Genomic DNA, 23,852 nt, shown 5'->3' with positions numbered 1-23,852 from the left:
ATACTCAACTGCGACGTCATGAATTCCCAAGACTTAGATTTGAGTAACTATGGAATCTCCGACTTGCGTATTGTTCAGTTTTGTGGCACCGAAGCCAGGATTGGTAATATGTTGTTTAAGTCATTGCTTTATATAAGCTGTTCTTATGAAGTTTTAACACCGTGATTATTTTTTCTTTTTAAATTTCAACTCAACCGCATGAAATATTTAAAACGTGTGTATGCCGGGTTTAATATTCCTGTAAGCAATTTTTAAAGACAAACTGACTTTTTTTTTCAAAATATGATATATTTAATAAAAATACAATATTACAAAAGAAAACAAATAAACTAAATAAAATTAGATGAAATAAAAAATACAATTGATTCCGGAAGTTCATTTTGATGTCGAAATGGGTGGCAACTTTGCATATCCAGCAGCTGAAACCGGGCGACTGATGATTGGAGGAAGTTGCCTTTTACCTGCAGCTGACATAAGGCATGGCTTACCAACGCCACCTATCGGAGGAAGTATTGGATAACCAGTCACTGATGCTGGACGGCTAGTGGATTCGCTGCTGCTTTCAATTCTGTCGCCAAACGGCGAATGTGGTGGTGAAAGACTAACATTTTCATGTTTGAACGGCATTTCAGATGGGCTAGTCCTTCCGATTGGAGGTAATAATGCGGGTTTTGGGAAATCTGTTTCGGTCTTCAAACCATTTCTTGATTCCATACGGCTTTCTTTGCGGTTTCGTTTACCCTTCTTGTTAGCTGTTGTAGTGGTTGCGCTTCTTTCGACCTTTTTCTGCGATTGTCCATTCATATTAAATTCAACATGGCTGAGACGTGAAACGGCATTCCTCTTACCCCTTTGTTCAGTATTGATTCCTTTAAATTTGGCAATTTTGTTCAGTTCAGTTTGGCCATTTTTGTTATGAATAAAAACATTGTTGTAGTCGTATATTCCTTGATTTTTTGTTTTCCTCAAAGGAATTAAACTTCCAGGAATTGACTGGACTGGTGCTGGAAAGTTTTTGCCGTCCATTGATTTCCACATATAGCCTTTGATACGTATTGGTATGCGACTGACTCTGGGATATAACATTACCTTTCTATTTTCATATGGATAGGCAACCATTATGGGAATTCTGCTTGGTCGTTCAGAAAATCGGTGAAAACTTGAAAATCTAAATCTTCCAGGTTCATACTGTATCACTTTTCTGTGGAGACATGGGTAAGTTTCTTGTTTGCTGTTTTCAAGTGATAGAAAGTGATTTATGTCGATATCTCTTCCGGAGATTAAGCCCATCTCAATTGGCGTCGGTGCTTTAGGGATGGGCAACGGAGGACTGGCTCCCAATTGTGGATATCCGTAATCATATTCTGGGTTTAAGACATATTCGACATCAGTGCCAGCCTGTTTGTACTGTTTCTCAACTTTGATTTGTTCGATGTTGTTCTCATGTTGAACTGAAGTCTGGTAGTCTTCTCCTTGCTTTGTATCATTGTAAAAATCCTCATGTTTTGCTTTTCTCTTCCCAGATGAAAGCTCAGGTTTTGCAGCCAAATTCTTTGGTTCTTCAAATATAATCTCAAACGAAACGTTCCTTTTGTGCGAAAGTGTATCGGTTCGAGTTGCTGGGCTTTCTACAGCTTTCAATTTTTCCTCGGGAATCGGCTTCCGGTATACTCTGTGACAAGATGACATTTTTGGTATGGCATTCGGATTCTTTGCAGGTGCAAGGAGTATATCGAAGCATTCATATTGTCTCCTGGTGATCTCTCTATCATGTCTCCTGGTGATATCTCCATCAATTTTAAAGGTTTGTTTTGGTGTTCTCATACGCGTGGTTTTGTTGTTATCAAAATAATTCCTAATGATTTCTATGTAATGTAAGGTTTCACTAATGTTGAAGATTTCCGTTTGTTCGATTTGCCCAATTATATCATTGTTTTGCCTGCTACAGCTTTCATATCTGAAACAGGGAATGCGGTATAAAGTTGAAATAGAGGAAAGAGTTACTTATGAATGTAGAGTAACATTACATTTTTTTTGTTTTGAAATCAGAGCAAAACATTAAAATGTCCGCCTACTTAAGAGAAATTCAGTGTCTTTGTTTTCACTTATAACAGTAAAACAGAATATCAAAAATGACTTTTTATCGTGTGCACAAAAAGTCAGAAACCAAGCTGGATACTTAAACTGAACACATTTTGATAAGAATATACGTTACTGACGATTTTAATGACTTCAAGCACAACGTTAACTTACGCCTTTTTAAGTTATATTTATAGCATAGTATTCCGAGTTAGACAAATAAACTTTCGAACGCGCAGCGTGAGAAGTTTATTTGGCTAACGAGGAAGGCGTTGCTATAAATGATTTGTAACATGAATGACACGCCCATGACAGTCCGTGCAGAAAAAAATAACGTTTGGCGGGAAAATCTAATAACCCGCACAGTAGGCAGTATGGCAGACGCATTCTCTCTACCAGATTGAAACAATTCAGAAAAAGGTTTCAAATGTCCTTAATCCGCCTCAAGATTCCACCGAAATTGCAGTGGCGCCCATTTTCGAGGAAAATGCTAGCGTTGAAGCGACTAGTGAAAATTCGAGCGTGTTGGCCATCCCACCGATAAAACGTCAACGGACCACACCAGAAATCCTTAAAGACGTTACAAATACTAAAGGGGTAGTTCAATTTTCAAATTGCAACTTCAACTTTCACTAACTTTTAGCTCTGTATTTGAGCAAAATTTCATTTCGATACATTATGTTCAACTTGGGGGTTGTTTTTTTTTTTTTTGCTAATATGTTTCAAAAGTAGAGAAATGTGTATTTTTTCGGTTCTATCTTTAAATTAATGAGTAGACATTATATTTTTTGTTCTCTGTCTGGCAAAGAAAACGTGCAGAGATTTAAAGATTTGTATTTTATTATATGAAACCTAATAAAATTGACATTTGTATGTGTGCTTTTTTGTAGGTGTAATCTTTTCCCAAAGAGGCGGAGCTTACCCATGCAATATTGGTTTTAGTGTTTTGGTTATTTCATGGCTGTTTCCTCATTGCATTATATAGGCCCATGTGACCTTTCATGCAATATTATTTGGTTGCTTCAATTTAGAGCATACATTTTGGTACATGCTTGTCGTCTCTATGTTATTCCATAAAAAGATCAAAGGAAAAAAGAAGATTCATGTTACAATATGAATATAAAGTATAAACAGGGCTTGGATCCTTTCATGTAGTAGTTCAATGTACTTACTGGTCTAACTGATCACGAGGCTGATTTCCGTGTGTTTCTTTGATGTCAGGAATTCGCTGAAATTTAGGTCTAGCCTTTATTTTCTCGTGATTCCAAATCTTTGGAGTTTTAATGGCGTACTGGATAAGTCCTGAAATTAATATGTCGACTACTAATATTTTATTTTAAAACAAAGACACACAGCATCGGAACTCAACAGATATCGAGATGAACGACAGTAAGAACTTTTTACTTCTGTCTTTGTTTCCTTTTCTTTTAGACTTTAGTACAAATTCTTCATAAAGGGCATCTTATCTTTTTTTATTATTCCATGCATATAAATGGCTAAACTAATACTAACCTTTGTCATGGTTTCTATTCCAATCCAGGCATTGACGTAATAAAGCTTCACATCTTTTGTACAATTCTCTGTAAATTAACAATAGGGCATTAATGGAACTTCAAGTGATACCCGCCACGTAATGGTGAAAAAGGGGGGTGGGCAAAATGTTAAAAATAGAAAACTACATTTTAGATTTGCCGAAAATTGTACTTGATTTGTATTCTATGTTACTTGACAATTGTGCAAAGTTATAAAAAAATCATTGGTCAGTTCTCAAGTCATCATCTGGAAACCGTGGGGGACAGACTGATGGACACAAAACTTTTCAGAAGGTATCACTAGTTTCCATCCATTTTTCGCCTAAATTCTCCCTTTGGGTAGTTCCATTTAATATTTCGTATCTTTGCTGGTTAGTGATGCTTTTCAAAGTCATGGCAAGCTATTTCTAGCATCAGTATGAGGTTTATAAATGTGTAAAATGATGTACATCAAATTGTGTTGTCTCGTGAGAAATAGGGAAGTACAGTTGCTTTTCTGGATGTGTTAAAAACTTACTCTTGGTAGAGGTTTTCTTTGCAATTCATTAAATCCCATGGAGTTAATAAGCCGTCACTGTGTTTCAAGTTGTACTTCACAAAAGAAATGGCGTCCACTTCTGGACGAGGTATAGGAATATTTTGGTCCAGGACCACCTTATGGATTCTACAGAAGCCATTGGTGGGTCTTATAAATGAGCCACTCCACTGATTCGGGGTCCTGATCATAAATTCTACTTTATCTGAAATGAAAATTAAAATAAGGATAAGTTTCTTTCAAAAACTTTTGGGGTCTTACTGTTTACTCATATAATAATATAAAAAAATAAACATCAATAATCCGATTACTTTATAAATTAATAAAATTGAAAAATGTAGAAGACACAAACCTTCCGGATTTTCCTGATTCCAATCTAGACACTCCAGTACTGTTTCTTCACAGCTCATACAATTGCTGTCACTGCTTTTATAATCACTGAAAAAATAGTTGGTACCAGTTAAGTTACAAGCCGATGTTGTCATTCCGATCTTGGGGTTCTGGTAACCTCTATACATCTGTGTCGATAACTTACACAATTAATTATTTTAATTTGTTCGATTTTTATTCTTGCTATGTAGCAAATGTACCACGAAAGGATTCAATGTTTATTTACAGTAATAGAAGTACTCCCAAAATCGGTAAATAAATATAAAATCTTACTTTTCAAAACGTTCTTGCTCGTTCCTCAGATACAGTTCATGATTTCGCTTTAAAACGAGATTTAACATTGTCGCGGATGACTCGTGTCTTCTTGCGACTTCGACAGACATAGTATCTATAGCAGAACTGTGACGTTACGTTGCGGCACAAGAAACGTCAACGCCGTCCATTGGTCAATGGATTTCTCTTTCTTCTTTATAGACCTTCCTCGGCTATGTTGGATTGTATTTGTAGGTGTAATGCAGTCCGATTTAAAATTTCCCAAGGACTACTTAGGCCCCGGGGTTAGGCCAACTTCCCTTTCTCACATCCAACACAAACGCTACTGAGGCTTTTTTCGTAATATCGACAAAAAGTTACACTCAGGTGCCAAAAGTTTGTCAACTTTTTTTCAAGATGGCGTTATTGTAAACAACAAACGTCACAATAAAAATTAAAAATCATACCTTCATTTATGACATAAAACTTCAATATTTTGTAATAAATCCTTTAGACATTAACACTTGTCGGCAACGTTTCGGCAATGTTCCGTATAGGCTCTGCAGGTATGTTACACTGATCTTATTCCAGACCTTCCGAAGTTCGCGTTTTAGGTCCTCCGTGTCTTTAATGTGAAAAATGTTTCTTTTTATGTGATTTTTCAAGACCAGCCAAACATTCTCAATCGGATTTAAGTCCGGGCTCTGTGGTGGCCAGAAAAACGGTTGAATTCCATTTCGCTGCTTCCAAGCTTCGGTTTCTCGGGACCTGTGCACGGGACAGTTATCATCCATAAACTGAAAGTCATTATTCGGAAAGTGTTTAATGATAACAGGCCATAAAAAGTCATCTAAAGTCTTGATATATTTCTCCGAATTCATATTTCCGTCAACGAATGCAAGCAGTCCTCGTCCGAAGTAAGTAATAGTACCCCAAACCATAAGCTTCAGACTACGAGTCGGGCCCTGATTCAGATATCCAAGACAATAACCACGTCATTTTTCGTTTTGTTTTCTCCATACCTTCACTTTACCATCCGGTTTTATAACAATAGTCATCTCATCACTGAAAATAATTCTCTTCCAGTTACGGTTAGCTGTCCAATGTAGTTTTCCACGACAGAATTGTAGGCGTTTCTTCCTGTTAACCTCGCGTACTCCAAGTTTTTTCGCTACTGTCCTCCTATTATACCCAAGCCTCTTCAATTCACCTTGAACTGTTCTACGAGACAGTTTCACAGGTGTATCACTATTAAGTTCCGCTGTTATGTCGTTCAAAGTTTTCCGGCGGCCTTTCTTTACAATCCTTGTCAATGCGTTTTCTCCGCGAACTGTCAAAAGTTTGGGATGTCCTTTCCTTGGTGCGTTTTCGTTGTTTCCACGTTCTCTATACCTCTTCAAAACTTTGGAAACTGTAGACTTATGTATCTCCAAGATTTCTGCCACTTTAGACGACTTAAGTCCACTCCTAACCATAGATAGAATGGTTTCTTTGGTTTGAACATCAAGATCTTTACCTCTCTTCTCCATGTTTACAAACACGCGAATAATGACGTAACAAAGAAAATGACGTCATTTTTGACCCAGTCACCATAAAAGTTACTTATTTTACTATTTTTAAACCAACAATTATAAAGTTGACATGCATTGACATTGTCACCATCGGTATCGGAAAAATTAAAAGGGGGCGTGGCCGGACTAGCGTACATGTGAAAGTTGACAAACTTTTGGCACCTGAGTGTATTTTAGTCATTACATTACCCGAAGAACTCTTTGCAATTGAATTCCGACGAATTCTTAAGCTATTGTGTGTCCTTTCTCTGCAATTTCTTCCATGAAATCCAGATACATGTATACTATGGCTGAAGGTTTCTCCATCTTTTTCAGCATTCATGGTCCAAATATACACACTATAATCTAAATAAGATAAACAGTATAACCTTGTACACAATACAACGGTTTATGGTAATTTTAGACTTAGTGACGCTACAATGTTAATGGCGTCACATTGCGCACGTGAACATTGACGCAAAACAAAAATTGACGTCGAGTCCCGCGGAATTCCTGGCCTGGTAAAATCTTATAACGTTGGTTGTTGTCTTGCAGGTAAGATGAAAAGAAGAATCGAACCATGAGTCGTTATTGAGAGAATTTGTTAGATGTTGATTAAAAAGGAACCCCTTTTCGTCATCTTAAATTGAATGTTTCGACAGTAACCTCCCATCAAATTGTTTTTATATCATGATGTACATAAAAAAAATTTCTTTAAATATTGGCAAAAGTTAACTGCATTTTATGCCTATAATTATTAGCCCTGATTTCAAATGACGATTAGACAAATTCGATAGAATGAATTTAGGATGGTAATTGTTGCCTTTTCCGTGGTAAAATATTATAAATGTCCACCGAAAGAATCCGTTTTGTTAGAAAAACTCGGACCAAAAGGTTGATATAACTTAGGAGGCCGGTGACGATATTGTGGATCGAATTTTTGGCGGTAAAAGTTAGATTATTATATAGAAAAAAATGTTTTAAATAAATTTATCTTTTTAATACAATACTAAATGTTTTAATTTGTATTTTGGGGTCACAACATAGTCAACTTAAAGCTTCATATTTGTTAATTTACTGACCGAGTAAAAAAATTACATACATGTAGAAAGGTTTGAACTTATATCCCAGCAGCTGCATTCTGATCAAGGGTCATCAATAGCGTAGCTTTGGGCACTTAGTGTTCTTATACGACCACAAGTCAAGCCCTGAAAAGTTGGAGCAATTATGGACACAACTTTAAATTTTGATTACCGGTATAGGATTAGACTTTTGATCAGAACCAAAGTTGTCACTTTTTTGCCCCTAATTACTAAATGGTTCAAGTCAAAATCTGTAAAATCGTTATCGTCCAAAAATCAGAAAACCTTTTATTGCATCAATTCTTATTTGGCTCAAGGCACAACCCCAAAAATCAAACTCGCTCTTCCTTTCGTCGTTTGACACCTCGTAGTAAAAATTATGAGGTCCATTCACTTCCACTAAAGTTATTATACGACCATAAGGTAAACCAGGCCCCTAATTTCTACACGGTCAAAGTCTTAACCCCCAAATTCATTTATACTCTTCCTTTGGTGGCACTTTTTTATACAATTTTTGAGAGATTCACTAACTACTTTGCCATAAGGAAAATACAGTTTTCTGAAAAGTTCCATAATGGTAACCCCCAAAATCAATCTAAGTCTGACCATTGTGGAACAATATTGTCATTCCAATACTGGAGTAAAATTCTAGTTTTGGCCCCCAATTCCAAAACTGTTGTGACCATAAAAGTAATACCAGCCTTTCTTTTGATGTATGGAACCTTGTTATAAAATTTCAAAACTTTCTACCAGTTTGAGTTGCAGCTATTCCCCCCTCCTTTTTTTTTAGCTCACCTGGCGTTCGTTAATTTTTCAAAATTCTTCTGAGCGGAATTACATGAAAATTTTCACAGACGTTACTTAGGGTATCTTGCACAAAATGTATGTTTAGATCTTTGATCCGTCAAAAAACATGGCCACCGTTAATAAAAATGTAATATAGGGGTCAGACTGTAGTTTTTCACATACATCTCCAAAACTCCAAATTTGGTAGAGATAATGTACGTGACACCTTTTATAATCGACCCCAGTGGCGCGTCCAAGATTTTATATCGACAACTTTTCTGAACAAGTATATTTCGTAGTCATGTCAGTTTTGCGTAGATAGTTTCGGAAAAAAAACGAACTGAAATCTATTCGGGATTCTTACATATAGGCACATTTGTCTTGGTTTTATGGGTTGGATTCTAAATGGTTTATAAGCAGGCTAGAATGTTTTCCAGAATGTTCCAAATATGATCTGGCCCTAGCGCCACAAAACCTGATAATGTATTGAAGTTTTATCATGAGAATATACTCAACTGCGACGTCATGAATTCCCAAGACTTAGATTTGAGTAACTATGGAATCTCCGACTTGCGTATTGTTCAGTTTTGTGGCACCGAAGCCAGGATTGGTAATATGTTGTTTAAGTTATTGCTTTATATCAGCTGTTCTTATGAAGTTTTAATACCGTGATTATTTTTTCTTTTTAAATTTCAACTCATACGCATGAAATATTTAAAACGTGTGTATGCCGGGTTTAATATTCCTGTAAGCAATTTTTAAAGACAAACTGACTTTTTTTTCAAAATATGATATATTTAATAAAAATACAATATTACAAAAGAAAACAAATAAACTAAATAAAATTAGATGAAATAAAAAATACAATTGATTCCGGAAGTTCATTTTGATGTCGAAATGGGTGGCAACTTTGCATATCCAGCAGCTGAAACCGGGCGACTGATGATTGGAGGAAGTTGCCTTTTACCTGCAGCTGACATAAGGCATGGCTTACCAACGCCACCTATCGGAGGAAGTATTGGATAACCAGTCACTGATGCTGGACGGCTAGTGGATTCGCTGCTGCTTTCAATTCTGTCGCCAAACGGCGAATGTGGTGGTGAAAGACTAACATTTTCATGTTTGAACGGCTTTTCAGATGGGCTAGTCCTTCCGATTGGAGGTAATAATGCGGGTTTTGGGAAATCTGTTTCGGTCTTCAAACCATTTCTTGATTCCATACGGCTTTCTTTGCGGTTTCGTTTACCCTTCTTGTTAGCTGTTGTAGTGATTGCGCTTCTTTCGACCTTTTTCTGCGATTGTCCATTCATATTAAATTCAACATGGCTGAGACGTGAAACGGCATTCCTCTTACGCCTTTGTTCAGTATTGATTCCTTTAAATTTGGCAATTTTGTTCAGTTCAGTTTGGCCATTTTTGTTATGACTAAAAACATTGTTGTAGTCGTATATTCCTTGATTTTTTGTTTTCCTCAAAGGAATTGAACTTCCAGGAATTGACTGGACTGGTGCTGGAAATTTTTTGCCGTCCATTGATTTCCACATATAGCCTTTGATACGTATTGGTATGCGACTGACTCTGGGATATAACATTACCTTTCTATTTTCATATGGATAGGCAACCATTATGGGAATTCTGCTTGGTCGTTCAGAAAATCGGTGAAATCTTGAAAATCTAAATCTTCCAGGTTCAGCCTGTTGATACTGTTTCTCACCTTTGATTTGTTCGATGTTGTTCTCATGTTGAACTGAAGTCTGGTAGTCTTCTTGCTTTGTATCATTGTAAAAATCCTCATGTTTTGCTTTTCTCTTCCCAGATGAAAGCTCAGGTTTTGCAGCCAAATTCTTTGGTTCTTCAAATATAATCTCAAACGAAACGTTCCTTTTGTGCGAAAGTGTATCGGTTCGAGTTGCTGGGCTTTCTACAGCTTTCAATTTTTCCTCGGGAATCGGCTTCCGGTATACTCTGTGACAAGATGACATTTTTGGTATGGCATTCGGATTCTTTGCAGGTGCAAGGAGTATATCGAAGCATTCATATTGTCTCCTGGTGATATCTCTATCATGTCTCCTGGTGATATCTCCATCAGTTTTAAAGGTTTGTTTTGGTGTTCTCATACGCGTGGTTTTGTTGTTATCAAAATAATTCCTAATGGTTTCTATGTAATGTAAGGTTTCACTAATGTTGAAGATTTCCGTTTGTTCGATTTGCCCAATTATATCATCGTTTTGCCTGCTACAGCTTTCATATCTGAAACAGGGAATGTGGTATAAAGTTGAAATGGAGGAAAGAGTTACTTATGAATGTAGAGTAACATTACATTTTTTTTGTTTTGAAATCAGAGCAAAAGATTAAAATGTCCGCCTACTTAAGAGAAATTCAGTGTCTTTGTTTTCACTTATAACAGTAAAACAGAATATCAAAAATGACTTTTTATCGTGTGCACAAAAAGTCAGAAACCAAGCTGGATACTTAAATTGAACACATTTGGATAAGAATATACGTTACTGACGATTTTAATGACTTCAAGCACAACGTTAACTTACGCCTTTTTAAGTTATATTTATAGCATAGTATTCCGAGTTAGACAAATAAACTTTCGAACGCGCAGCGTGAGAAGTTTATTTGGCTAACGAGGAAGGCGTTGCTATAAATGATTTGTAACATGAATGACACGCCCATGACAGTCCGTGCAGAAAAAAATAACGTTTGGCGGGAAAATCTAATAACCCGCACAGTAGGCAGTATGGCAGACGCATTCTCTCTACCAGATTGAAACAATTCAGAAAAAGGTTTCAAATGTCCTTAATCCGCCTCAAGATTCCACCGAAATTGCAGTGGCGCCCATTTTCGAGGAAAATGCTAGCGTTGAAGCGACTAGTGAAAATTCGAGCGTGTTGGCCATCCCACCGATAAAACGTCAACGGACCACACCAGAAATCCTTAAAGACGTTACAAATACTAAAGGGGTAGTTCAATTTTCAAATTGCAACTTCAACTTTCACTAACTTTTAGCTCTGTATTTGAGCAAAATTTCATTTCGATACATTATGTTCAACTTGGGGGTTGTTTTTTTTTTGCTAATACGTTTCAAAAGTAAAGAAATGTGTATTTTTTCGGTTCTATCTTTAAATTAATGAGTAGACATTATATTTTTTGTTCTCTGTCTGGCAAAGAAAACGTGCAGAGATTTAAAGATTTGTATTTTATTATATGAAACCTAATAAAATTGACATTTGTATGTGTGCTTTTTGTAGGCGTAATCTTTTCCCAAAGAGGCGGAGCTTACCCATGCAATATTGGTGTTAGTGTTTTGGTTATTTCATGGCTGTTTCCTCATTGCATTATATAGGCCCATGTGACCTTTCATGCAATATTATTTGGTTGCTTCAATTTAGAGCATACATTTTGGTACATGCTTGTCGTCTCTATGTTATTCCATAAAAAGATCAAAGGAAAAAAGAAGATTCATGTTACAATATGAATATAAAGTATAAAGTATAAACAGGGCTTGGATCCTTTCATGTAGTAGTTCAATGTACTTACTGGTCTAACTGATCACGAGGCTGATTTCCGTGTGTTTCTTTGATGTCAGGAATTCGCTGAAATTTAGGTCTAGCCTTTATTTTCTCGTGATTCCAAATCTTTGGAGTTTTAATGGCGTACTGGATAAGTCCTGAAATTAATATGTCGACTACTAATATTTTATTTTAAAACAAAGACACACAGCATCGGAACTCAACAGATATCGAGATGAACGACAGTAAGAACTTTTTACTTCTGTCTTTGTTTCCTTTTCTTTTAGACTTTAGTACAAATTCTTCATAAAGGGCATCTTATCTTTTTTTATTATTCCATGCATATAAATGGCTAAACTAATACTAACCTTTGTCATGGTTTCTATTCCAATCCAGGCATTGACGTAATAAAGCTTCGCATCTTTTGTACAATTCTCTGTAAATTAACAATAGGGCATTAATGGAACTTCAAGTGATACCCGCCACGTAATGGTGAAAAAGGGGGGTGGGCAAAATGTTAAAAATAGAAAACTACATTTTAGATTTGCCGAAAATTGTACTTGATTTGTATTCTATGTTACTTGACAATTGTGCAAAGTTATAAAAAAATCATTGGTCAGTTCTCAAGTCATCATCTGGAAACCGTGGGGGACAGACTGATGGACACAAAACTTTTCAGAAGGTATCACTAGTTTCCATCCATTTTTCGCCTAAATTCTCCCTTTGGGTAGTTCCATTTAATATTTCGTATCTTTGCTGGTTAGTGATGCTTTTCAAAGTCATGGCAAGCTATTTCTAGCATCAGTATGAGGTTTATAAATGTGTAAAATGATGTACATCAAATTGTGTTGTCTCGTGAGAAATAGGGAAGTACAGTTGCTTTTCTGGATGTGTTAAAAACTTACTCTTGGTAGAGGTTTTCTTTGCAATTCATTAAATCCCATGGAGTTAATAAGCCGTCACTGTGTTTCAAGTTGTACTTCACAAAAGAAATGGCGTCCACTTCTGGACGAGGTATAGGAATATTTTGGTCCAGGACCACCTTATGGATTCTACAGAAGCCATTGGTGGGTCTTATAAATGAGCCACTCCACTGATTCGGGGTCCTGATCATAAATTCTACTTTATCTGAAATGAAAATTAAAATAAGGATAAGTTTCTTTCAAAAACTTTTGGGGTCTTACTGTTTACTCATATAATAATATAAAAAAATAAACATCAATAATCCGATTACTTTATAAATTAATAAAATTGAAAAATGTAGAAGACACAAACCTTCCGGATTTTCCTGATTCCAATCTAGACACTCCAGTACTGTTTCTTCACAGCTCATACAATTGCTGTCACTGCTTTTATAATCACTGAAAAAATAGTTGGTACCAGTTAAGTTACAAGCCGATGTTGTCATTCCGATCTTGGGGTTCTGGTAACCTCTATACATCTGTGTCGATAACTTACACAATTAATTATTTTAATTTGTTCGATTTTTATTCTTGCTATGTAGCAAATGTACCACGAAAGGATTCAATGTTTATTTACAGTAATAGAAGTACTCCCAAAATCGGTAAATAAATATAAAATCTTACTTTTCAAAACGTTCTTGCTCGTTCCTCAGATACAGTTCATGATTTCGCTTTAAAACGAGATTTAACATTGTCGCGGATGACTCGTGTCTTCTTGCGACTTCGACAGACATAGTATCTATAGCAGAACTGTGACGTTACGTTGCGGCACAAGAAACGTCAACGCCGTCCATTGGTCAATGGATTTCTCTTTCTTCTTTATAGACCTTCCTCGGCTATGTTGGATTGTATTTGTAGGTGTAATGCAGTCCGATTTAAAATTTCCCAAGGACTACTTAGGCCCCGGGGTTAGGCCAACTTCCCTTTCTCACATCCAACACGAACGCTACTGAGTCTGAGGCTTTTTTCGTAATATCGACAAAAAGTTACACTCAGGTGCCAAAAGTTTGTCAACTTTTTTTCAAGATGGCGTTATTGTAAACAACAAACGTCACAATAAAAATTAAAAATCATACCTTTATTTATGACATAAAACTTCAATATTTTGAAATAAATCCTTTAGACATTAACACTTGTCGGCAACGTTTCGGCAATGTTCCGTATAGGCTCTGCAGGTATGTTACACTGATCTTATTCCAGACCTTCCGAAGTTCGCGTTTTAGGTCCTCCGTGTCTTTAATGTGAAAAATGTTTCTTTTTATGTGATTTTTCAAGACCAGCCAAACATTCTCAATCGGATTTAAGTCCGGGCTCTGTGGTGGCCAGAAAAACGGTTGAATTCCATTTCGCTGCTTCCAAGCTTCGGTTTCTCGGGACCTGTGCACGGGACAGTTATCATCCATAAACTGAAAGTCATTATTCGGAAAGTGTTTAATGATAACAGGCCATAAAAAGTCATCTAAAGTCTTGATATATTTCTCCGAATTCATATTTCCGTCAACGAATGCAAGCAGTCCTCGTCCGAAGTAAGTAATAGTACCCCAAACCATAAGCTTCAGACTACGAGTCGGGCCCTGATTCAGATATCCAAGACAATAACCACGCCATTTTTCGTTTTGTTTTCTCCATACCTTCACTTTACCATCCGGTTTTATAACAATAGTCATCTCATCACTGAAAATAATTCTCTTCCAGTTACGGTTAGCTGTCCAATGTAGTTTTCCACGACAGAATTGTAGGCGTTTCTTCCTGTTAACCTCGCGTACTCCAAGTTTTTTCGCTACTGTCCTCCTATTATACCCAAGCCTCTTCAATTCACCTTGAACTGTTCTACGAGACAGTTTCACAGGTGTATCACTATTAAGTTCCGCTGTTATGTCGTTCAAAGTTTTCCGGCGGCCTTTCTTTACAATCCTTGTCAATGCGTTTTCTCCGCGAACTGTCAAAAGTTTGGGATGTCCTTTCCTTGGTGCGTTTTCGTTGTTTCCACGTTCTCTATACCTCTTCAAAACTTTGGAAACTGTAGACTTATGTATCTCCAAGATTTCTGCCACTTTAGACGACTTAAGTCCACTCCTAACCATAGATAGAATGGTTTCTTTGGTTTGAACATCAAGATCTTTACCTCTCTTCTCCATGTTTACAAACACGCGAATAATGACGTAACAAAGAAAATGACGTCATTTTTGACCCAGTCACCATAAAAGTTACTTATTTTACTATTTTTAAACCAACAATTATAAAGTTGACATGCATTGACATTGTCACCATCGGTATCGGAAAAATTAAAAGGGGGCGTGGCCGGACTAGCGTACATGTGAAAGTTGACAAACTTTTGGCACCTGAGTGTATTTTAGTCATTACATTACCCGAAGAACTCTTTGCAATTGAATTCCGACGAATTCTTAAGCTATTGTGTGTCCTTTCTCTGCAATTTCTTCCATGAAATCCAGATACATGTATACTATGGCTGAAGGTTTCTCCATCTTTTTCAGCATTCATGGTCCAAATATACACACTATAATCTAAATAAGATAAACAGTATAACCTTGTACACAATACAACGGTTTATGGTAATTTTAGACTTAGTGACGCTACAATGTTAATGGCGTCACATTGCGCACGTGAACATTGACGCAAAACAAAAATTGACGTCGAGTCCCGCGGAATTCCTGGCCTGGTAAAATCTTATAACGTTGGTTGTTGTCTTGCAGGTAAGATGAAAAGAAGAATCGAACCATGAGTCGTTATTGAGAGAATTTGTTAGATGTTGATTAAAAAGGAACCCCTTTTCGTCATCTTAAATTGAATGTTTCGACAGTAACCTCCCATCAAATTGTTTTTATATCATGATGTACATAAAAAAAATTTCTTTAAATATTGGCAAAAGTTAACTGCATTTTATGCCTATAATTATTAGCCCTGATTTCAAATGACGATTAGACAAATTCGATAGAATGAATTTAGGATGGTAATTGTTGCCTTTTCCGTGGTAAAATATTATAAATGTCCACCGAAAGAATCCGTTTTGTTAGAAAAACTCGGACCAAAAGGTTGATATAACTTAGGAGGCCGGTGACGATATTGTGGATCGAATTTTTGGCGGTAAAAGTTAGATTATTATATAGAAAAAAATGTTTTAAATAAATTTATCTTTTTAATACAATACTAAATGTTTTAATTTGTATTTTGGGGTCACAACATAGTCAACTTAAAGCTTCATATTTGTTAATTTACTGACCGAGTAAAAAAATTACATACATGTAGAAAGGTTTGAACTTATATCCCAGCAGCTGCATTCTGATCAAGGGTCATCAATAGCGTAGCTTTGGGCACTTAGTGTTCTTATACGACCACAAGTCAAGCCCTGAAAAGTTGGAGCAATTATGGACACAACTTTAAATTTTGATTACCGGTATAGGATTAGACTTTTGATCAGAACCAAAGTTGTCACTTTTTTGCCCCTAATTACTAAATGGTTCAAGTCAAAATCTGTAAAATCGTTATCGTCCAAAAATCAGAAAACCTTTTATTGCATCAATTCTTATTTGGCTCAAGGCACAACCCCAAAAATCAAACTCGCTCTTCCTTTCGTCGTTTGACACCTCGTAGTAAAAATTATGAGGTCCATTCACTTCCACTAAAGTTATTATACGACCATAAGGTAAACCAGGCCCCTAATTTCTACACGGTCAAAGTCTTAACCCCCAAATTCATTTATACTCTTCCTTTGGTGGCACTTTTTTATACAATTTTTGAGAGATTCACTAACTACTTTGCCATAAGGAAAATACAGTTTTCTGAAAAGTTCCATAATGGTAACCCCCAAAATCAATCTAAGTCTGACCATTGTGGAACAATATTGTCATTCCAATACTGGAGTAAAATTCTAGTTTTGGCCCCCAATTCCAAAACTGTTGTGACCATAAAAGTAATACCAGCCTTTCTTTTGATGTATGGAACCTTGTTATAAAATTTCAAAACTTTCTACCAGTTTGAGTTGCAGCTATTCCCCCCTCCTTTTTTTTTTAGCTCACCTGGCGTTCGTTAATTTTTCAAAATTCTTCTGAGCGGAATTACATGAAAATTTTCACAGACATTACTTAGGGTATCTTGCACAAAATGTATGTTTAGATCTTTGATCCGTCAAAAAACATGGCCACCGTTAATAAAAATGTAATATAGGGGTCAGACTGTAGTTTTTCACATACATCTCCAAAACTCCAAATTTGGTAGAGATAATGTACGTGACACCTTTTATAATCGACCCCAGTGGCGCGTCCAAGATTTTATATCGACAACTTTTCTGAACAAGTATATTTCGTAGTCATGTCAGTTTTGCGTAGATAGTTTCGGAAAAAAAACGAACTGAAATCTATTCGGGATTCTTACATATAGGCACATTTGTCTTGGTTTTATGGGTTGGATTCTAAATGGTTTATAAGCAGGCTAGAATGTTTTCCAGAATGTTCCAAATATGATCTGGCCCTAGCGCCACAAAACCTGATAATGTATTGAAGTTTTATCATGAGAATATACTCAACTGCGACGTCATGAATTCCCAAGACTTAGATTTGAGTAACTATGGAATCTCCGACTTGCGTATTGTTCAGTTTTGTGGCACCGAAGCCAGGATTGGTAATATGTTGTTTAAGTTATTGCTTTATATCAGCTGTTCTTATGAAGTTTTAATACCGTGATTATTTTTTCTTTTTAAATTTCAACTCATACGCATGAAATATTTAAAACGTGTGTATGCCGGGTTTAATATTCCTGTAAGCAATTTTTAAAGACAAACTGACTTTTTTTTCAAAATATGATATATTTAATAAAAATACAATATTACAAAAGAAAACAAATAAACTAAATAAAATTAGATGAAATAAAAAATACAATTGATTCCGGAAGTTCATTTTGATGTCGAAATGGGTGGCAACTTTGCATATCCAGCAGCTGAAACCGGGCGACTGATGATTGGAGGAAGTTGCCTTTTACCTGCAGCTGACATAAGGCATGGCTTACCAACGCCACCTATCGGAGGAAGTATTGGATAACCAGTCACTGATGCTGGACGGCTAGTGGATTCGCTGCTGCTTTCAATTCTGTCGCCAAACGGCGAATGTGGTGGTGAAAGACTAACATTTTCATGTTTGAACGGCTTTTCAGATGGGCTAGTCCTTCCGATTGGAGGTAATAATGCGGGTTTTGGGAAATCTGTTTCGGTCTTCAAACCATTTCTTGATTCCATACGGCTTTCTTTGCGGTTTCGTTTACCCTTCTTGTTAGCTGTTGTAGTGATTGCGCTTCTTTCGACCTTTTTCTGCGATTGTCCATTCATATTAAATTCAACATGGCTGAGACGTGAAACGGCATTCCTCTTACGCCTTTGTTCAGTATTGATTCCTTTAAATTTGGCAATTTTGTTCAGTTCAGTTTGGCCATTTTTGTTATGACTAAAAACATTGTTGTAGTCGTATATTCCTTGATTTTTTGTTTTCCTCAAAGGAATTGAACTTCCAGGAATTGACTGGACTGGTGCTGGAAATTTTTTGCCGTCCATTGATTTCCACATATAGCCTTTGATACGTATTGGTATGCGACTGACTCTGGGATATAACATTACCTTTCTATTTTCATATGGATAGGCAACCATTATGGGAATTCTGCTTGGTCGTTCAGAAAATCGGTGAAATCTTGAAAATCTAAATCTTCCAGGTTCAGCCTGTTGATACTGTTTCTCACCTTTGATTTGTTCGATGTTGTTCTCATGTTGAACTGAAGTCTGGTAGTCTTCTTGCTTTGTATCATTGTAAAAATCCTCATGTTTTGCTTTTCTCTTCCCAGATGAAAGCTCAGGTTTTGCAGCCAAATTCTTTGGTTCTTCAAATATAATCTCAAACGAAACGTTCCTTTTGTGCGAAAGTGTATCGGTTCGAGTTGCTGGGCTTTCTACAGCTTTCAATTTTTCCTCGGGAATCGGCTTCCGGTATACTCTGTGACAAGATGACATTTTTGGTATGGCATTCGGATTCTTTGCAGGTGCAAGGAGTATATCGAAGCATTCATATTGTCTCCTGGTGATATCTCTATCATGTCTCCTGGTGATATCTCCATCAGTTTTAAAGGTTTGTTTTGGTGTTCTCATACGCGTGGTTTTGTTGTTATCAAAATAATTCCTAATGGTTTCTATGTAATGTAAGGTTTCACTAATGTTGAAGATTTCCGTTTGTTCGATTTGCCCAATTATATCATCGTTTTGCCTGCTACAGCTTTCATATCTGAAACAGGGAATGTGGTATAAAGTTGAAATGGAGGAAAGAGTTACTTATGAATGTAGAGTAACATTACATTTTTTTTGTTTTGAAATCAGAGCAAAAGATTAAAATGTCCGCCTACTTAAGAGAAATTCAGTGTCTTTGTTTTCACTTATAACAGTAAAACAGAATATCAAAAATGACTTTTTATCGTGTGCACAAAAAGTCAGAAACCAAGCTGGATACTTAAATTGAACACATTTGGATAAGAATATACGTTACTGACGATTTTAATGACTTCAAGCACAACGTTAACTTACGCCTTTTTAAGTTATATTTATAGCATAGTATTCCGAGTTAGACAAATAAACTTTCGAACGCGCAGCGTGAGAAGTTTATTTGGCCAACGAGGAAGGCGTTGCTATAAATGATTTGTAACATGAATGACACGCCCATGACAGTCCGTGCAGAAAAAAATAACGTTTGGCGGGAAAATCTAATAACCCGCACAGTAGGCAGTATGGCAGACGCATTCTCTCTACCAGATTGAAACAATTCAGAAAAAGGTTTCAAATGTCCTTAATCCGCCTCAAGATTCCACCGAAATTGCAGTGGCGCCCATTTTCGAGGAAAATGCTAGCGTTGAAGCGACTAGTGAAAATTCGAGCGTGTTGGCCATCCCACCGATAAAACGTCAACGGACCACACCAGAAATCCTTAAAGACGTTACAAATACTAAAGGGGTAGTTCAATTTTCAAATTGCAACTTCAACTTTCACTAACTTTTAGCTCTGTATTTGAGCAAAATTTCATTTCGATACATTATGTTCAACTTGGGGGTTGTTTTTTTTTTGCTAATACGTTTCAAAAGTAAAGAAATGTGTATTTTTTCGGTTCTATCTTTAAATTAATGAGTAGACATTATATTTTTTGTTCTCTGTCTGGCAAAGAAAACGTGCAGAGATTTAAAGATTTGTATTTTATTATATGAAACCTAATAAAATTGACATTTGTATGTGTGCTTTTTGTAGGCGTAATCTTTTCCCAAAGAGGCGGAGCTTACCCATGCAATATTGGTGTTAGTGTTTTGGTTATTTCATGGCTGTTTCCTCATTGCATTATATAGGCCCATGTGACCTTTCATGCAATATTATTTGGTTGCTTCAATTTAGAGCATACATTTTGGTACATGCTTGTCGTCTCTATGTTATTCCATAAAAAGATCAAAGGAAAAAAGAAGATTCATGTTACAATATGAATATAAAGTATAAAGTATAAACAGGGCTTGGATCCTTTCATGTAGTAGTTCAATGTACTTACTGGTCTAACTGATCACGAGGCTGATTTCCGTGTGTTTCTTTGATGTCAGGAATTCGCTGAAATTTAGGTCTAGCCTTTATTTTCTCGTGATTCCAAATCTTTGGAGTTTTAATGGCGTACTGGATAAGTCCTGAAATTAATATGTCGACTACTAATATTTTATTTTAAAACAAAGACACACAGCATCGGAACTCAACAGATATCGAGATGAACGACAGTAAGAACTTTTTACTTCTGTCTTTGTTTCCTTTTCTTTTAGACTTTAGTACAAATTCTTCATAAAGGGCATCTTATCTTTTTTTATTATTCCATGCATATAAATGGCTAAACTAATACTAACCTTTGTCATGGTTTCTATTCCAATCCAGGCATTGACGTAATAAAGCTTCGCATCTTTTGTACAATTCTCTGTAAATTAACAATAGGGCATTAATGGAACTTCAAGTGATACCCGCCACGTAATGGTGAAAAAGGGGGGTGGGCAAAATGTTAAAAATAGAAAACTACATTTTAGATTTGCCGAAAATTGTACTTGATTTGTATTCTATGTTACTTGACAATTGTGCAAAGTTATAAAAAAAATCATTGGTCAGTTCTCAAGTCATCATCTGGAAACCGTGGGGGACAGACTGATGGACACAAAACTTTTCAGAAGGTATCACTAGTTTCCATCCATTTTTCGCCTAAATTCTCCCTTTGGGTAGTTCCATTTAATATTTCGTATCTTTGCTGGTTAGTGATGCTTTTCAAAGTCATGGCAAGCTATTTCTAGCATCAGTATGAGGTTTATAAATGTGTAAAATGATGTACATCAAATTGTGTTGTCTCGTGAGAAATAGGGAAGTACAGTTGCTTTTCTGGATGTGTTAAAAACTTACTCTTGGTAGAGGTTTTCTTTGCAATTCATTAAATCCCATGGAGTTAATAAGCCGTCACTGTGTTTCAAGTTGTACTTCACAAAAGAAATGGCGTCCACTTCTGGACGAGGTATAGGAATATTTTGGTCCAGGACCACCTTATGGATTCTACAGAAGCCATTGGTGGGTCTTATAAATGAGCCACTCCACTGATTCGGGGTCCTGATCATAAATTCTACTTTATCTGAAATGAAAATTAAAATAAGGATAAGTTTCTTTCAAAAACTTTTGGGGTCTTACTGTTTACTCATATAATAATATAAAAAAATAAACATCAATAATCCGATTACTTTATAAATTAATAAAATTGAAAAATGTAGAAGACACAAACCTTCCGGATTTTCCTGATTCCAATCTAGACACTCCAGTACTGTTTCTTCACAGCTCATACAATTGCTGTCACTGCTTTTATAATCACTGAAAAAATAGTTGGTACCAGTTAAGTTACAAGCCGATGTTGTCATTCCGATCTTGGGGTTCTGGTAACCTCTATACATCTGTGTCGATAACTTACACAATTAATTATTTTAATTTGTTCGATTTTTATTCTTGCTATGTAGCAAATGTACCACGAAAGGATTCAATGTTTATTTACAGTAATAGAAGTACTCCCAAAATCGGTAAATAAATATAAAATCTTACTTTTCAAAACGTTCTTGCTCGTTCCTCAGATACAGTTCATGATTTCGCTTTAAAACGAGATTTAACATTGTCGCGGATGACTCGTGTCTTCTTGCGACTTCGACAGACATAGTATCTATAGCAGAACTGTGACGTTACGTTGCGGCACAAGAAACGTCAACGCCGTCCATTGGTCAATGGATTTCTCTTTCTTCTTTATAGACCTTCCTCGGCTATGTTGGATTGTATTTGTAGGTGTAATGCAGTCCGATTTAAAATTTCCCAAGGACTACTTAGGCCCCGGGGTTAGGCCAACTTCCCTTTCTCACATCCAACACGAACGCTACTGAGTCTGAGGCTTTTTTCGTAATATCGACAAAAAGTTACACTCAGGTGCCAAAAGTTTGTCAACTTTTTTTCAAGATGGCGTTATTGTAAACAACAAACGTCACAATAAAAATTAAAAATCATACCTTTATTTATGACATAAAACTTCAATATTTTGAAATAAATCCTTTAGACATTAACACTTGTCGGCAACGTTTCGGCAATGTTCCGTATAGGCTCTGCAGGTATGTTACACTGATCTTATTCCAGACCTTCCGAAGTTCGCGTTTTAGGTCCTCCGTGTCTTTAATGTGAAAAATGTTTCTTTTTATGTGATTTTTCAAGACCAGCCAAACATTCTCAATCGGATTTAAGTCCGGGCTCTGTGGTGGCCAGAAAAACGGTTGAATTCCATTTCGCTGCTTCCAAGCTTCGGTTTCTCGGGACCTGTGCACGGGACAGTTATCATCCATAAACTGAAAGTCATTATTCGGAAAGTGTTTAATGATAACAGGCCATAAAAAGTCATCTAAAGTCTTGATATATTTCTCCGAATTCATATTTCCGTCAACGAATGCAAGCAGTCCTCGTCCGAAGTAAGTAATAGTACCCCAAACCATAAGCTTCAGACTACGAGTCGGGCCCTGATTCAGATATCCAAGACAATAACCACGCCAGTTTTCGTTTTGTTTTCTCCATACCTTCACTTTACCATCCGGTTTTATAACAATAGTCATCTCATCACTGAAAATAATTCTCTTCCAGTTACGGTTAGCTGTCCAATGTAGTTTTCCACGACAGAATTGTAGGCGTTTCTTCCTGTTAACCTCGCGTACTCCAAGTTTTTTCGCTACTGTCCTCCTATTATACCCAAGCCTCTTCAATTCACCTTGAACTGTTCTACGAGACAGTTTCACAGGTGTATCACTATTAAGTTCCGCTGTTATGTCGTTCAAAGTTTTCCGGCGGCCTTTCTTTACAATCCTTGTCAATGCGTTTTCTCCGCGAACTGTCAAAAGTTTGGGATGTCCTTTCCTTGGTGCGTTTTCGTTGTTTCCACGTTCTCTATACCTCTTCAAAACTTTGGAAACTGTAGACTTATGTATCTCCAAGATTTCTGCCACTTTAGACGACTTAAGTCCACTCCTAACCATAGATAGAATGGTTTCTTTGGTTTGAACATCAAGATCTTTACCTCTCTTCTCCATGTTTACAAACACGCGAATAATGACGTAACAAAGAAAATGACGTCATTTTTGACCCAGTCACCATAAAAGTTACTTATTTTACTATTTTTAAACCAACAATTATAAAGTTGACATGCATTGACATTGTCACCATCGGTATCGGAAAAATTAAAAGGGGGCGTGGCCGGACTAGCGTACATGTGAAAGTTGACAAACTTTTGGCACCTGAGTGTATTTTAGTCATTACATTACCCGAAGAACTCTTTGCAATTGAATTCCGACGAATTCTTAAGCTATTGTGTGTCCTTTCTCTGCAATTTCTTCCATGAAATCCAGATACATGTATACTATGGCTGAAGGTTTCTCCATCTTTTTCAGCATTCATGGTCCAAATATACACACTATAATCTAAATAAGATAAACAGTATAACCTTGTACACAATACAACGGTTTATGGTAATTTTAGACTTAGTGACGCTACAATGTTAATGGCGTCACATTGCGCACGTGAACATTGACGCAAAACAAAAATTGACGTCG

At 36.4% G+C, this 23,852-nt stretch overlaps 1 protein-coding gene across 1 annotated transcript; it reads right to left on the bottom strand.

Moving 5' to 3' along the window:
* Positions 1–267: 267 nt before the first annotated feature.
* LOC148621166 (uncharacterized) lies at positions 268–22,075 on the bottom strand. Its single transcript, XM_088573897.1, has 20 exons — positions 21,820–22,075; positions 21,509–21,594; positions 21,139–21,361; positions 20,601–20,668; positions 20,261–20,390; positions 17,600–18,964; positions 14,318–14,762; positions 13,311–13,444; positions 13,000–13,085; positions 12,630–12,852; positions 12,093–12,160; positions 11,753–11,882; positions 9,092–10,456; positions 5,811–6,255; positions 4,810–4,943; positions 4,499–4,584; positions 4,129–4,351; positions 3,592–3,659; positions 3,252–3,381; positions 268–1,957 (listed from the first exon to the last, which is right to left on the bottom strand). Exons 1-20 carry the CDS (start codon positions 21,927–21,929, stop codon positions 376–378), a joined length of 7,101 nt encoding a protein of 2,366 aa, XP_088430023.1. The 5' UTR covers positions 21,930–22,075; the 3' UTR covers positions 268–375.
* Positions 22,076–23,852: the final 1,777 nt, after the last annotated feature.

The sequence above is a fragment of the Perna viridis genome, chromosome 3 (assembly GCF_037379345.1).
Source record: "Perna viridis isolate PV_CMFRI_1.1 ecotype Kerala chromosome 3, ASM3737934v1, whole genome shotgun sequence".
In the NCBI taxonomy this organism is placed as follows: Eukaryota; Metazoa; Mollusca; class Bivalvia; order Mytilida; family Mytilidae; genus Perna; species Perna viridis.
This window is presented reverse-complemented; position numbering and strand designations above follow the sequence as displayed.

What these genes read in the sequence shown, in the direction of transcription:
- LOC148621166 (XM_088573897.1), bottom strand. Translation starts at nt 21,929, where the DNA reads ATGTCTGTCGAAGTCGCAAGAAGACACGAGTCATCCGCGACAATGTTA. An exon ending in AAAGAAAACCTCTACCAAGA is followed by an intron (nt 12,161 to 12,629) that starts GTAAGTTTTTAA and finishes GTTAATTTACAG; the next exon opens with AGAATTGTACAAAAGATGCG. An exon ending in CCTCGTGATCAGTTAGACCA is followed by an intron (nt 10,457 to 11,752) that starts GTAAGTACATTG and finishes TCCCTGTTTCAG; the next exon opens with ATATGAAAGCTGTAGCAGGC.